We start from the raw sequence: 16,191 nt of genomic DNA, 5'->3' as shown, positions 1-16,191 counted from the left end.
AGAATAACCCACGTGGAGAGAGACACGCACACTCCAAATATACAGCAGCAGGCGTCAGGGTCGGCGGGATTGAACCCACGTGCTACTGCACACCAGGCGAGGGAGTCAACATCTCCTGGCCACCGCGGGGCGTTCTGTTCTGTTATCGCGCGCGATGGCAGCAGCTCGATGCCGATGCGGAGTTCCTCCTGCTGTTGCTGTTGCTCCTGTTGCTGCTGCTGCTTCTGTTGCTGCTCCTGTTGCTCCTCCTGCTCCTGCTGCTGCTCCTGCTCCTCCTGCTGCTTCTGCTCCTGCTGCTGCTCCTGCTCCTGCTGCTCCTGCTCCTCCTGCTGCTCCTGCTGCTCCTGCTGCTGCTCCTGCTGCTCCTGCTCCTCCTGCTGCTCCTGCTGCTCCTGCTCCTGCTGCTGCTCCTGCTCCTGCTGCTCCTCCTGCTGCTCCTGCTGCTCCTGCTGCTGCTCCTGCTCCTCCTGCTGCTCCTGCTGCTCCTGCTGCTGCTCCTGCTGATGCTGCTCCTGGTGCTGCTCCTGCTGCTGCTCCTGCTCCTCCTGCTGCTTCTGCTCCTGCTGCTGTTCCTGCTCCTGCTACTCCTGCTCCTCCTGCTGCTCCTGCTGCTTCTGCTCCTGCTGCTGCTCCTGCTCCTGCTGATGCTGCTCCTGGTGCTGCTCCTGCTCTTGCTGCTTCTGCTCCTGCTGCTGCTCCTGCTGCTCCTGCTGCTTCTGCTCCTCCTGCTGCTCCTGCTGCTCCTCCTGCTCCTCCTGCTGCTGCTCCTGGTGCTGCTCCTGCTCCTGCTGCTGCTCCTCCTGCTCCTCCTGCTGCTGCTCCTGGTGCTTCTGCTGCTGCTGCTCCTGCTGCTGCTGCTTCTCCTGGTGCTGCTGTTGCTCGCCACGACGAGAGGGCTGCAGCAGAGAGAGTTTGTGTCGTGTCGCTCTTCCTCCTCCCCCTGCTCCGTTGAAGGAGCGCAGACCACAGTGGGGTCACCAATGGGGGGGTTCACCAATGGGGGTGTTCATGTCCCGTCCATAGCTTTGGTTGAATGGCCACAATTGCACTGCAGTGGCTTGTCTCTAACGTGCATCTTTGTGTCTGTGTGGGTCTTTTTGAGTGTCTATGGGCATGTGTCTCTTTGCGAATCTTTATGCATCCTTTGTGCATCTTTGTGAGTCCCTTTTACGTCTGAGGTTGTATCTCGACGTATCTGTGTGCATCTCTGTGTGTGTATCTATGTATCTGTATCTATGCCTCACTGAGTATGTATCTCTACCAGGGGCGTGCGGTCAGGGGAGGCAGGGGAGGCAGAGCCTCACCTGAGGCAGAGCCTCACCTGAGGCAGAGCCTCACCTGAGGCAGAGCCTCACCTCAGGTAGAGCCTTACCTGAGGCAGAGCCTCACCTGAGGCAGAGCCTCACCTGAGGCAGAGCCTCACCTCAGGTAGAGCCTTACCTCAGGCAGAGCCTCACCTGAGGCTGAGCCTCACCTGTCATACTCCAATGAAAATAGCTGTTACGAAAAGTAAAAAAAAGAATTAAATAAAATAAATATTAAGATTTTTCCACTCAGTGTGTAAATCTGGCTCTGACACTAGCCAGTGCCTCCCCAGCCATTGACCTCACCGCATGTCGCTGATCTCTACGAGTCTCCGTGTGTGTCTCTATGCATCTCCACGTGTCCCTATGCGCTTACCATATGGTCCATAGTGTTGTGGTTGCGTGGCCACGATGGCACCGCCGTGGCCGTGGCTTCAGTTGCCTCGTTCACGAAGAGGAGGAAGCGTTGGCGGCACCCGCCTGGCAACGGACGATTCCGCCCACTCGCCGAGGTTGAGTTCGCCAGCGCCTCTCGCCGCAGGGATTCAATCAGGCGATCAGATAAGCGACGTTTCGTTTGAAACCGTGCACCAAAGCATCTTCAGCCCCCCACCCATCACCGACCCCCCCACGTGACTGGAGGGCATCACAGCGAGTACGGATCGGGCTTGAGACCGGAATCTCCTTCGCAGTGACTGCGAATCTAACTGACGTAGCGAACTGATTTTTTGTATATTTTACCAGGTAAGGCCCACTGAGCTATATAGCTCTTTTTTTTAGAAGCAACCTGGCCACAAATGGTAACTCAGTGAGGTGGCTTATGTGGAAATGTATAGCAGCCAAATACTCTACACGCACGTTGATTCTAAACGTGGAGGAGAAACCTGTAGGACCCGGAGCAACATCCACACGACCACGAGGAGAGAGACACCGCAGACTCCACATATACAGCAGGCGTCAGCGTCGGGATTGAACCCATGACCTCCTGTATACTAGGCCATGTAGTTAACATCTCACCACGTGAGAGTTTGGAGTTGGAGTGTGGAGTTGGAGTGTTCCCTCATGCTCTGCAGAGTGTGAGAGAGTGTGAGTGTGGAGTTGGAGTGTTTTCTCATGCTCTACAGAGTGTGAGAGAGTGTGAGTGTGGAGTTGGAGTGTTCACTCCTGCTCTGCAGAGTGTGAGAGAGTGTGAGTGAGTGTGGAGTTGGTGTGTTCACTCCTGCTCTGCAGAGTGTGAGAGAGTGTGAGTGAGTGTGGAGTTGGTGTGTTCTCCCATGCTCTGCAGAGTGTGAGAGAGTGTATGATAGACTGTGAGTGATGAATATCTGAACCAGGCCTGACACACGCAGCCTTAAATGAGTACCGGCCAGGTGTGGGGCTGACCACCCTCCCCCTCGCGTGCCGTGCTGGTCTTCACAGGTGTTTGCTAACCGCACTTGCCCCAAGAGTCTGTAAACAGACTATGTGAGTGATCTTTGTCTTTGTGCGAGTAAGTGAAGTTTGTAATTTCTCGCCTCTTGTTCTGCACGGGTTTCCTCCGGGAACTCCAGTTTCCTCCCATAGCTAAACCCACACACACTGTGGAACTGGTATTGGCTAAACATTCCATTGCTGATCAATGTACCCGCAAAATGATCCAATTGGGATCATACAGAGCAGCAGCAACATCTCCCCCTATACTGCACTGATCTTCATCCACCAGTGGATAGATCATGGTGATGATGCCACTGAGATAGAGGGGAACACGTGGATTAAAGAACGCACACACAGGGTCGAGGAATCATCACATTGATCTTCTTCCAGCATTGGATGGACTTTGGCTAATGATGATGATTCACAAACAGTACGCAAACAGTACACACAGTGCACAGAGCAGACACCACAAAGTATGGTGATGACGATTATGATGATGGTGACGATGTTGATGGTGTTAATGGTGGTGATGATGTTAATGTTGGTGTTAATGGTGGTGATGATGTTAATGTTGGTGTTAATGGTGGTGATGATGTTAATGTTGGTGTTAATGGTGGTGATGATGTTAATGTTGGTGTTAATGGTGGTGATGATGTTAATGTTGGTGTTAATGGTGGTGATGATGTTAATGTTGGTGTTAATGGTGGTGATGATGTTAATGTTGGTGTTAATGGTGGTGATGATGTTAATGTTGGTGTTAATGGTGGTGATGATGTTAATGTTGGTGTTAATGGTGGTGATGATGTTAATGTTGGTGTTAATGGTGGTGATGATGTTAATGTTGGTGTTAATGGTGGTGATGATGTTAATATTGGTGTTAATGGTGGTGATGATGTTAATGTTGGTGTTAATGGTAATGTTGTTGAAGTTGATGGACACGCGGCTGGTGGTGATGAATGCGTTGGAGGCGGTTAGTGGAAATTAAGGGTCACGTGACCCCGTCATCCTCTCACCTTGAAACGTGGAACCCAAAGCGAGGGGAGAGTACAGAGAGAGGGGGATAGAGAGAGGGGGTAGAGAGAGAGGGGGGGGGGGGGTAGAGAGAGGGGGTAGAGAGAGAGAGAGGGGGGTAAGAAGGAGGAGAGCAGAGCGTGGAATCTGTTGTGAAATCTTTCATTTAAAAGAGGGGGGGTGCACATAAAGCAAAGCATTAAAAATAAATCGAAATGATGAACGAAGCAAAGTGCCGACTACACCGAGCACCGTCTTGTTTCCTCTGATCGTAAAAAAGAGAGAGGGAGGGGAGAGAACGGAGAGAGCGTGGGACGAGTGAGGTCCAAGGGTTTTCACCCCCCCCTCCCACCGTGCCCCTCCCCCCACCGTGCCCCCCACTCCCCGTGCCCCCTCTCCCCGTGCCCCCCCCGTGCACCCATCCTACCGTATCCCCGCCCACCCTCCTCTTGCCCCACCCTCCCCGTGCCCCCCCTCCCCGTGTCCCCGCCCCCTCCCCGTGCAGGCCAGCTGGCTGTGGGCACGTGTGAGGTGGTGGCCCTGGACCGGGATGGCTCGGACGTGGCCCGCACCGTGGCGCGCCAGACGGCGCGCTGCGCCTGCAGGAGGGGTCGCATCGCGGGCACCACCAGGGCCCGGCCGGCCTGCGTGGAGGGTGAGACACACCGGGGCCCACCAGCCCCTACAGGGGCCCACCAGCCCCTACAGGGGTCCACTCGCCCCTACAGGGGTCCACCAGCCCCTACAGAGGTCCACTCGCCCCTACAGGGGTCCACCAGCCCCTACAGGGGTCCACTCGCCCCTACAGGGGCCCACCAGCCCCTATAGGGGTCCATTCGCCCCTACAGGGGCCCACTCGCCCCTACAGGGGTCCACCAGCCCCTACAGGGGTTCACTCGCCCTCTGTGGGAGGGGCGGGGCGGGGGACACCAAGGGGCGGAGGGAGCGGGGAAGGAGAAGAGCAGGGAGAGGGTTGAGAGCTGTGTGTGTGTGATGCTGTGTGTGTGATGCTGTGTGTGTGTGTTATGCTGTGTGTGTGATGCTGTGTGTGTGATGTTGCGTGTGTGTGTGTGATGCTGAGTGTGTGATGCTGTGTGTGTGTGATGCTGTGTGTGTGATGCTGTGTGTGTGATGCTGTGTGTGTGTGTGATGCTGAGTGTGTGATGCTGTGTGTGTGATGCTGTGTGTGTGATGCTGTGTGTGTGATGCTGTGTGGGTGTGATGCTGTGTGTGTGTGATGCTGTGTGTGATGTTGCGTGTGTGTGTGTGATGCTGTGTGTGTGTGATGCTGTGTATGTGTGCTGCTGTGTGTGTGTGATGCTGTGTATGTGTACTGCTGTGTGTGATGCTGTGTGTGATGCTATGTATGTGTGCTGCTGTGTGTGATGCTGTGTGTGTGATGCTGTGTGTGTGATGCTGTGTGTGTGATGCTGAGTGTGTCATGCTTTGTGTTTGATGCTGTGTGTGATGCTGAGTGTGTGATGCTGTGTGTGTGATGCTGAGTGTGTGATGCTGTGTGTGTGATGCTGAGTGTGTCATGCTGTGTGTGTGATGCTGTGTGTGTGATGCTATGTGTGATGCTGTGTGTGTGATGCTGTGTGTGTGATGCTGTGTGTGTGATGCTGTGTGTGTGATGTTGCGTGTGTGTGTGTGATGCTGAGTGTGTGATGCTGTGTGTGTGTGATGCTGTGTGTGTGATGCTGTGTGTGTGATGCTGTGTGTGTGTGTGATGCTGAGTGTGTGATGCTGTGTGTGTGATGCTGTGTGTGTGATGCTGTGTGTGTGATGCTGTGTGTGTGATGCTGTGTGGGTGTGATGCTGTGTGTGTGTGATGCTGTGTGTGATGTTGCGTGTGTGTGTGTGATGCTGTGTGTGTGTGATGCTGTGTATGTGTGCTGCTGTGTGTGTGTGATGCTGTGTATGTGTACTGCTGTGTGTGATGCTGTGTGTGATGCTATGTATGTGTGCTGCTGTGTGTGATGCTGTGTGTGTGATGCTGTGTGTGTGATGCTGTGTGTGTGATGCTGAGTGTGTCATGCTTTGTGTTTGATGCTGTGTGTGATGCTGAGTGTGTGATGCTGTGTGTGTGATGCTGAGTGTGTGATGCTGTGTGTGTGATGCTGAGTGTGTCATGCTGTGTGTGTGATGCTGTGTGTGTGATGCTATGTGTGATGCTGTGTGTGTGATGCTGTGTGTGTGATGCTGTGTGTGTGATGCTGTGTGTGTGATGCTGAGTGTGTCATGCTGTGTGTTTGATGCTGTGTGTGATGCTGAGTGTGTGATGCTGTGTGTGTGATGCTGAGTGTGTGATGCTGTGTGTGTGATGCTGAGTGTGTCATGCTGTGTGTGTGATGCTATGTGTGATGCTATGTGTGATGCTGTGTGTGATGCTATGTATGTGTACTGCTGTGTGTGATCCTGTGTATGTGTGCTGCTGTGTGTGATGCTGTGTGTAATGCTGTGTGTGATGCTGTGTGTGATGCTATGTATGTGTGCTGCTGTGTGTGATCCTGTGTATGTGTGCTGCTGTGTGTGATGCTGTGTGTAATGCTGTGTGTGTGATGCTGTGTGTGTGATGTTGTGACTGTGATGCTGCGTGTGTGGCGCTGTGTGTGTATCATGCTGAGTGTGTGATGCTGTGTGTGTGTCATGCTGAGTGTGTGATGCTGCGTGTGTGATGCTGCGTGTGTGATGCTGCATGTGTGTGATGCTGCGTGTGTGATACTGTGTGTGTGATGCTGTGTGTGTGATGCTGCGTGTGTGATGTTTTGTGTGTGATGCTGCGTGTGTGATGCTGTGTGTGTGATGCTGAGTGTGTGATGCTGCTGAGTGTGTGACGCTGTGTGTGTGATTCTGTGTGTGTGATTCTGTGTGATGCTGTGTGTGTGATGCTGTGTGATGCCGCGTGTGTGATGCCGCGTGTGTGATGCTGCGTGTGTGGTGCCGTGTGAGTGATGCCGTGTGTGTGATCCTGTGTGTGTAATGCTTTGTGTGTGAGAGATGCTGTGCGCGTGTGTGATGCTGAGTGTGTGATGCTGTGTGTGATGCCGCGTGTGTGATGCCGCGTGTCTGATGCCGCATGTGTGATGCCGTGTGAGTGATGCCATGTGTGTGTGTGATGCTGTGTGTGTAATGCTACGTGTGTGAGAGATGCTGTGTGCGTGTGTGATGCTGTGTGTGCGATGCTGCGTGTGTGATGCCGCGTGTGTGATGCCGCGTGTGTGATGCGCGTGTGTGATGCTATGTGTGTGAGAGATGCTGTGTGCGTGTGTGATGTCTTGTGTCGACTAAGCCTCCAATGCGTAGCTGGTGCTATGTGGAAACACCGGGCGTGGTGTTGGCCACCCACCCCTCGTGTGCCGTGCCTGCCTTCACATGTTGCAACTCGCTAACAGCACTTGCCCCAACAGTCTGCTAACGCTACACGGGGTGTCTTTGTCTTTGTGGCAGCGCGCGTGATCCGCGGGAGGCAGTGGTGCGAGATGCGTCCCTGCGCGCTGGGTGAGCAGTGCGCGGTGCTCGCCAACCAGGCGGGCTGGACCTGCACCCAGCCGGGAGGCCGCACCAAGACCACCACGGTATAGCAGCCCACGCCGGTACAGCACCCACGCAGTGGTAACCCCACACACACAGCACTACACTCACACATCAGTACACTCACACACACAGCAGTACACTCACACACAGCAGTACACTCACGCAGCAGTACACTCACACACAGCAGTACACTCACACAGCAGTACACTCACACACACAGCAGTACACTCACACAGCAGTACACTCACACACACAGCAGTACACTCACACACACAGCAGTACACTCACATAGCAGTACACTCACACACAGCACTACACTCACACAGCAGTACACTCACACACACAGCAGTACACTCACACAGCAGTACACTCACACAGCAGTACACTCACACATACAGCAGTACACTAATACACAGCACTACACTCACACAGCAGTACACTCACACACAGCAGTACACTCACACACACAGCAGTACACTCACACACAGCACTACACTCACACACAGCAGTACACTCACACACAGCAGTACACTCACACACAGCAATACACACACACAGCAGTACACACACACAGCAGTACACACACACAGCAGTACACTCACAGCAGTACACACACACACACAGCAGTACACACACACACAGCAGCACACACACAGCAGTGCACACACACAGCAGTACACACGCACATAAAGCAGTACACACACACACAGCAGCACACACACAGCAGTACACACACAGCAGTACACACACAGCAGTACACTCACACAGCAGTACACACACACAGCACTCACACACAGCAGTACACACACACAGCAGTACACACACAGCAGTACACACACAGCAGTACACACACACAGCAGTACACACACACAGCAGTACACTCACACAGCAGTACACACACACAGCACTCACACGCACAGCAGTACACACACACAGCAGTACACTCACACAGCAGTACACACACAGCAGTACACACACACGCACAACAGTACACACACACAGCAGTACATACACAGCAGTACACACACAGCAGTACACACACACACAGCAGTACACACACACAGCACTCACACACACAGCAGTACACACACACAGCAGTACACACACAGCAGTACACACACACACAACAGTACACACACACAGCAGTACACACACATCAGTACACACACAGCAGTACACACACAGCAGTACACTCACACAGCAGTACACACACAGCACTCACACACACAGCACTCACACACACACCAGTACACACACAGCAGTACACTCACACAGCAGTACACACACACAGCACTCACACGCACAGCAGTACACACACACAGCAGTACACTCACACAGCAGTACACACACAGCAGTACACACACACGCACAACAGTACACACACACAGCAGTACATACACAGCAGTACACACACAGCAGTACACACACACACAGCAGTACACACACACAGCACTCACACACACAGCAGTACACACACACAGCAGTACACACACAGCAGTACACACACACACAAACAGTACACACACACAGCAGTACACACACATCAGTACACACACAGCAGTACACACACAGCAGTACACTCACACAGCAGTACACACACAGCACTCACACACACAGCACTCACACACACACCAGTACACACACAGCAGTACACACACACAGCAGTACACACACACAGCAGTACACATACACACAGCAGTACACCAGCAGTACACACACACAGCAGTACACACACACAGCAGTACACACACACGCAGCAGTACACACACACAGCAGTACACACACACAGCAGTACACACACACACAGCAGTACACACACACAGCAGTACACACACACACAGCAGTACACACACACACAGCAGTACACACACAGCAGTACACACACAGCAGTACACTCACACAGCAGCATGTGTTGCAGGTGTCGCCTCCAGTGTCCCCCCCCCAACCCCCGCCCCTCTCTCCCCCCTCCCCCACATCCCCCCTACCCTGACAGGTGTCCTGACACTTCTACCACAGCACTGCCCCCTGCTGCCCAGGTGCACTACCACCTGCTGCCCAGGTGCACTACCACCTGCTGCCCAGGTGCACTACCACCTGCTGATACCCAGGTGGACTGCCACCTGCTGCCCAGGTGCACTACCACCTGCTGCCCAGGTGCACTGCTATCTGCTACCCATGTGCACTACCACTTGCTGATATCCAGGTGCACTGCCACCTGCTACCCAGGTGCACTGCCACCTGCTGCCCAGGTGCACTACCACCTGCTGATACCCAGGTGCACTGCCACCTGCTGCCCAGGTGCACTGCCACCTGCTGCCCAGGTGCACTACCGCCTGCTGCTGCCAAGGTGCACTACCGCCCGCTGTGCGCGTGTTAGCTGAGGCAGCTGATATCGCCGACTGCATCTCCAGCGCTTCGCAGGCGCAGCGGCGCCTCGCGGGACGACTCAACAGCGGCCTTCCGCTGTCGAGACGATTCTCCGTGACCCAGCGGTGAGAACTCAGGGGGCCCAGGATGGAGTCTCGTTCGCCGGAGTGGACCCGGGGCACCCAATCTGGGCAGTCTGGGGCGCCCAGTCTGCGTCACCACAATGACAAAAAGCTAAACAAATCACGTGATGCAGTCACAGCTGCTGCAGAACTCACAGCGGCAGCGGCAGCAGCAGCTGGAGCAGACCAGGACCTTGTGTATCTCAACTGCTACAGCTGCAACGGAACTCACCACAGCTGCAGCTGCTGCAGCCAAAGATGACACGGGCTCAGAATGGAACCGCAGCTCTCGTCGGACCCTCACGGCAGCCGCCCCGCGTCCCCACGTGGCGCCCGTGGACACGAAACGAGGTGCGGTGGTCACCGGGCTCGTTGACGAGCTGGTCACGGGGGTCACGGAGGGGGTCGCGGGGGTCCCGGACCCCCACCCCCCACACTCCTCCTCCCCCACCCCTGGTGCTCGCGGAGTCAAATAAAGTCGCTCCTCTCCCTCTCCCGAGTCCCCGTGAGATTCACTCCCGGCAGCGAGGGGGTAGAGGGGGAGTGTTGCGTAAGACAGGGTGCACGTGGTCGTTCGTGATGGTGATGATAGGGTTGGTGGTGATTATAGTGTTGGTGTTGGCGATGATGATGATGGTGATTATAGTGGTGGTGGTGGTGATGATGGTGTGGATCGGTAGTGTAGCGGTTAGCGCTACGCCGCGCTACGAACCTGACGACCCGAGCTCGATTCCCGCTGACGGCCAACACCAATGACGATTATCTGAACCGGCTCTGGGCCTCACACGAATACCTGGTGTGGTGTGTAAAAATCGGCACTGGGGAGACAAAGGCGGCCGGGCGTGGTGCTGGCCACCCACCCCCTCGTGTGCCGTGTCGCTCTTCATAGGTGCTGCTCGATAACAGCATTTGCCCCAACAGTCTATTAAGCTATAGGGGATATTTGTCTTTGGTGGTGGTGGTGGTGGTGATGATGATGATGACCGTACTGATGAACCCTCCTGTGCCTAGGGGCAAGGGAAGCCCTCTCGCTACCCCCTAAGCGGTCCCATAATCTCACCCCTGCCCCCTAACCCCCGACCTTGCCACATTACCTCATCACGTGCTCCCCTCTGCCGCCACCCTCCCCCTCAATGCCCCAGCGGGGGGGGGGCACCACGTCGCGCGCCCTTTAATTCATTAATTAAGCGGTCACGTGACGCACGACTCGCTAACAGCATCTGCAACATTCAATTATCGCGTATTCTCACGGGGCGGGGGCCCTGTACCCACGACCCCCCTCCCCTCCTCCATCTCCTTCTCTCCCTCGCTGCTCGATCGCGCGCTCTCTCCATCTTCCTCGCTCCCTCTCCGTTCTCCAATCTCTCGTGGCCTCTGTCTCCCATCTCCCTACGAACTTGCATCTTCACTATCTCCACTCTGCTCCCACCTCCCACGCCCCCCCCCAACTCCCACCGCCTCCCCACCCTTCCTTACCCAAATCTCCTCGACCCCCCACCCTGGACTCCCCGCTCCCCAAACACCCGCCCCTCCCTCCCTCCACCTCCTTCCACCTCCCTCCACCTCCCTCCCCTCCCTCACCTCCCTCCTCCTCCCCTCCCCTCCCCTCCCTCCTCCTCCCTCCTCCCTCCCTCCCTCCCACCTCCCTCCACCTCTCTCCCTCCCCTCCCTCCACCTCCCTCCCCTCCCTCCCTCCACCTCCCTCCACCTCTCTCCCTCCCCTCCCCCTCCCTCCCTCCACCTCCCTCCCCTCCCCTCCCTCCACCTCCCTCCACCTCCCTCTCTCCCTCCACCTCCCTCTCTCCCTCCACCTCCTTCCACCTCCCTCCACCTCCCTCCCTCCCCTCCCCTCCCTCCACCTCCCTCCACCTCCCTCCCCTCCCCTCCCCTCCCTCCACCTCCCTCCCTCCCCTCCCTCCACCTCCCTCCCTCCACCTCCCTCCCTCCCCTCCCCCTCCCCTCCCTCCCTCCCACCTCCCTCCCTCCACCTCCCTCCCCTCCCCTCCCTCCACCTCACTCCATCTCCGTCCTCTGTGAAGACGCGGGCCGTCCAATTATGGTGGCATCGCGGTAATTGGTGGTGTTGGTGCGCGGGACGGCTGTGCCCGGCTCGTTAGGGCGAGAGCGGCGAGGAGCGAGCTGGTGGTGAGGAGCTGGTGGTGAGGAGCGGGTGGTGAGGAAGCGGTGGGAGGGCCATGGGGAGAGGGGCGGAAGGGGGGGAGAAGGGGAAGGGGGAGATGGGTGGGGGGGGGGATCGATCAGCCCCCTTCTCGTGACTCACAGACAGTGCCCACAAGCGAAAAAAACACAAAGGTCCCCGTGTGGCCTCTAACAGACTGTTGGGGCAAGTGCTGTTGCGCGTAGCAGCTATGAGGGCCGGTGCACCTCTGAGGAGGAGGGGAGGGATGGCCAGAAACCACGCCTGCCCGGCCGCCTTTGTCTCCCCCCGTGCTGATGTTTTATGCGCACCGCATCGGGCGCTTATGGTTAAGAGGGCGAGTCGACCTACGGGAGGGCCCAGGATAGACGCACACGTAGTGGGGGAGATGGAGGCGAGAGGAGGGGAGAGAGGGGAGTGGGAGAGAGAGGGGACAACGGAGGAGATGGAGAGGGGAGAGACAGTAATTAAGGCGTCATGAAGCTTGAGGCGTTCATCTTGGCGCATCCGATTCATCACGCGGAATTGGTGTGGGGGGGGGGGTGTTTAATACGGGGAGGGGAGAGGGAGAGGGGTGGGAGAGGGGAGAGGGAGGAGAGAGAGGGGGCGAAGGAGACGGGAGAGGGAGAGGGGGAGCGAGGGGAGGGAGGGAGAGGGGGGAGGAAGGAGGGAGGGAGGGAGAGGGTGGAGGGAGGGAGGGAGTGGGAGGGAGGGAGATCTTTGGTGAAATCTTTCATTTAAACAGGGGGGGGGGGAGGGGGCACATAAAGCAAAGCATTGAAAAAAAAAACGAAATGATGAACGAAGCGAAGTGCCGACTACACCGAGCATCTTCTTGATTCTTCTGATTGTAAAAAAGAGAGAGAAGAGAGAGGGGGAGGCAGAGGGAGGAGGGAGAGGGTGGGGGAGATTGTTCACATAATTGGTGAGATGCGTTGCTCGACTTCACGTCGACTGCTCTTGTGGCTAGTCCGCATGTCCACTTGACACTCAACCGACTCTTCAGAGTCGTCTTTTATTCCAGGAGGGTCCTGCCGAGTTGTCGGTGTCGTAGATGCTGCTGCTGCTGCTCCTGCTGTGCGATCCCCGATGGAGTGATGTGCGGGTCATTGTTTTTCAGCATTGGGATGATTGTCCAATGCCAATGATTGGCCAATGCTGTGCGTGTGTTTAGCGATGGCAGGAAACCGGAGAACTCGGAGGAATCCCATTGCAGGGCAGAGGGAGAGAATAGAAACGCCACACGGAGAGGCGTCAGTGTCAGGAATCGAACTCAGGCGATTATTGCTGACGCGCGAGTGTTGCTACTGCCCTAAGACCCTGCCGGCCACACCTGCACCACGCCTACACCACGCTTGTACCCAAACATGAACCACACCTGTACCACACCTGCGCCGCAACTGCATTGTAACTCAATGTGTAACACACATCCCTATAGTGTCAATTTACTGCTGGATGAAAGCCTCCCCACGACGTGTGGGTAATGAGAGGTTGCTTCACCACACTTCGCCACCCTGATCAGCGCGGGTTGTTGAACAGAGTCCTCGGGGACGGGTTCAGATTGAACTCGCTACTGATGTTAGCCGTGGCCGGTTAATGAAATGCAGGTCACCGGGGTTGATAGCGCAGTGTGCGAACCACTGCGTCACCACTCTCCAAACACCCTGAGTCTTCTACCTTGATCACCCCTGAACGGTGTGTTACCCGCCCCGCCCCCACGGGTAGTTATTTGGGTGTAGGAACGGAACGGAACCGATTCCAAACTTTACGCGCTCGGCTGTTGCTCGTCGGAAGAGGCCGGGGTGCTGGTGGCGAACCCGTGGGACTGGGGGTCTCGACATGGGCTGACCCCCTCCCCCCCCCCCTTTTTTCTGCCCCTCTATTCCCCCGGCCTCCCCCTTCACTTCCTCTCTCTCCTTAAACCCCCCCCCCCACCCTATTTATCTCTGCGCCATGGAAGGAGGTGGCTTCATTAACCAGCGTGCGGGCACTGAGGGTGCGGGGGCGAGTTGTAGAGCGAGATGGGAGCGAGAGAGAGAGAGGGGTGAAGGTAGATTCACAGAGGATGCGAGTGGGAGAGGGTGGGGATGACATGCAAAGGGATAGGGGAGGGAGCGAGTCATAGGTAGGAGGCGGGATAGAGGGATGTAGAGGAGAGTGGGTGAGTGCGGGAGGGCGAGAGAGAAGGGGGGGGGAGAGGCAGGGGGAGATAGAGAGGGCGAGGGAGAGAGGGAAGGAGTGAGCTTTAGCGGTGAGGGAGGCGGGAGGGCGTGAGCTCTGTAGAGGAAGAGGAATTGGAGAGTGTGGAGGGAGGGAATGCGATCTTTAGAGGGAAGCAGGAGGGGAGAGTACGATTTGTAGAGGGAGAGGGGAGGGAGCGCCGTGCTGACGTGATGCACGGCGCGGGATTATCCTGGGGGGCCCTTTATTCAGATTGATTCGTCTGTCGGCCCAGGCACTCAGGAGCTTTTAATCCATCATCTCTCTAAGCGGGACGCAGCGGCCTCTCCCCCCTGCCCCCCCCCCCCCAAACGTCAGCGACCCCCTCGGTGGCGACAGGGGTCGCGACGACACCGCGCGGGGAACGAGGGAGAGGGGGGAGGTAGGAGAGGGAGGGAGAGGGCCCAGGGGAAGACGGAAGGATGGAGGGGGGAGAGGGCCCAGGGGAAGACGGAAGGAGGGGGGGCGGGGGGAAGACGGAAGGACGGAGGGGGGTTAGGGCCCAGGGGAAGACGGGAGGGGGGGTGGGTTTAGCGTCCAGGGGAAGACGTGAGGGGGGTGGGGTTAGGGCCCAGGGGAAGACGGGAGGGGGGGTGGGGTTAGGGCCCAGGGGAAGACGGGAGGGGGGGTGGGGTTAGGGCCCAGGGGAAGACGGGAGGGGGGGTGGGTTTAGCGTCCAGGGGAAGACGTGAGGGGGGTGGGGTTAGGGCCCAGGGGAAGACGGGAGGGGGGTTAGGGCCCAGGGGAAGACGGGAGGGGGGGTGGGGTTAGGGCCCAGGGGAAGACGGGTACCGACACGTGAGCTCCTGCACGGTTGCTGCTGTTGTTGATGTTTTATGTAACCGGACACCACTGCGCGTGTGGTGGTGCGTGTGTGACACCAGGGACGATTATCTGAACAGATCCTGGTCCTCCCCTAGATCGACTCAGCCTCAAAATGAGTATCTGGTGCGATATGTAAACATCGCCAAAAGGGAGACAAAGGCGGCCGGGCGTGATGTTGGCCATCCACCCCCCCCCCCCCCCCCATGTGCCGTGCCGGCCTTCATAGTTGCTCGCTAACAGCACTTGCCCCAAAAGTCTGTTAAGGCTATACGGGGATCTTTGTCTTCGGTGAGTGTCCTTGTCTATCTGTGTGTGTGTGTCTATCTGTGTGTGTCTATCTGTGTGTGTGTCTATTTGTGTGTGTCTACCTGTGTCTACCTGCGTGTGTCTATCTGTGTGTGTATCTGTGTGTGTCTATCTGTGTGAGTCTATCTGTGTGTGTGTGTCTATCTGTGTGTGTGTCTATCTGTGTGTGTGTCTGTGTGTGTATCTGTGTGTGTGTCTATCTGTGTGTGTGTCTATCTGTGTGTGTGTCTGTGTGTGTATCTGTGTGTGTCTATCTGTGTGTGTCTATCTGTGTGTGTATATATGTATCTGTGTGTCTATCTGTGTGTGTCTATCTGTGTGTGTCTATCTATGTGTATGTCTATATGTGTGTGTCTATCTGAGGGGGCTAAGCGGGCGCGGCACGGGCTAGAGAAGAGATGGAGTGATGTGGTACAGGAGGACGTGGAGCTGAGTGGACTTGCCGATGACTGGTACCAGCGGTGTCAAGATCGGCCTCTGTGGAGGAGGCTCGTGAAGGATGCTACTGGGCAGTTGGAGGCAGTCGCCCTCCAACAACAACGGAGGGCGGAGGAGCGACGCTCACAACAGCGAGCGGAGCGCCGGGTGGCTAAAGCACAGCAGGTTGGCACAGTAGGGGGCACAGGTGGTGCATCAGCCAGTCATCTCAGTCAGTCGACCCGTGGCACCTGGGTCTGCCCCGTGACCTCCTGCCAGCGGGCGTTCGACACTTCACGTGGCCTCAGGGTGCACATAGCCTGGCACAAGCGTCGTGGTGACGTCACCGCCACTTAGTGGCGAATGGCGGTTGTTGTTGTTGTTGTTGTCTATCTGTGTGTGTATCTGTGTGTGTCTATCTGTGTGTGTGTCTATCTGTGTATCTGTGTGTGTGTCTATCTAGGTGTGTCTATCTGTGTGTATCTGTTTGTGTGTGTCTATCTGTGTGTGT

The 16,191-nt window shown here is 56.5% G+C and overlaps 1 protein-coding gene across 20 annotated transcripts in view; it reads left to right on the top strand.

The window, feature by feature from the left end:
* Nucleotides 1-10,247, top strand: part of LOC116947588 (chemokine-like protein TAFA-5) — a 34,685-nt gene extending 24,438 nt beyond the window's left edge. For 19 of the 20 annotated variants that reach the window (XM_076070704.1, XM_076070721.1, XM_076070720.1 and 16 more), the window contains 3 exons: nucleotides 4,234-4,383; nucleotides 7,179-7,306; nucleotides 9,259-10,247. In XM_076070704.1, coding sequence (XP_075926819.1) covers nucleotides 4,234-4,383; nucleotides 7,179-7,306; nucleotides 9,259-9,267 — 287 coding nt within the window. In that variant the 3' untranslated portion in view covers nucleotides 9,268-10,247. Of the gene's footprint in view, nucleotides 1-4,233; nucleotides 4,384-7,178; nucleotides 7,325-9,258 lie in introns of all 20 variants that reach the window. The other variant, XM_076070722.1, reaches the window with a different exon arrangement.
* The last annotated feature ends 5,944 nt before the right edge of the window (nucleotides 10,248-16,191 follow it).

Source organism: Petromyzon marinus, chromosome 30 (assembly GCF_048934315.1).
Source record: "Petromyzon marinus isolate PM22_M1 ecotype Great Lakes invasive population chromosome 30, UKy_Petmar_22M1.pri1.0, whole genome shotgun sequence".
Classification (NCBI taxonomy): Eukaryota; Metazoa; Chordata; class Hyperoartia; order Petromyzontiformes; family Petromyzontidae; genus Petromyzon; species Petromyzon marinus.
Note: the sequence above shows the minus strand (reverse complement) of the source record. Positions and strands in the feature narration are given on the sequence as shown.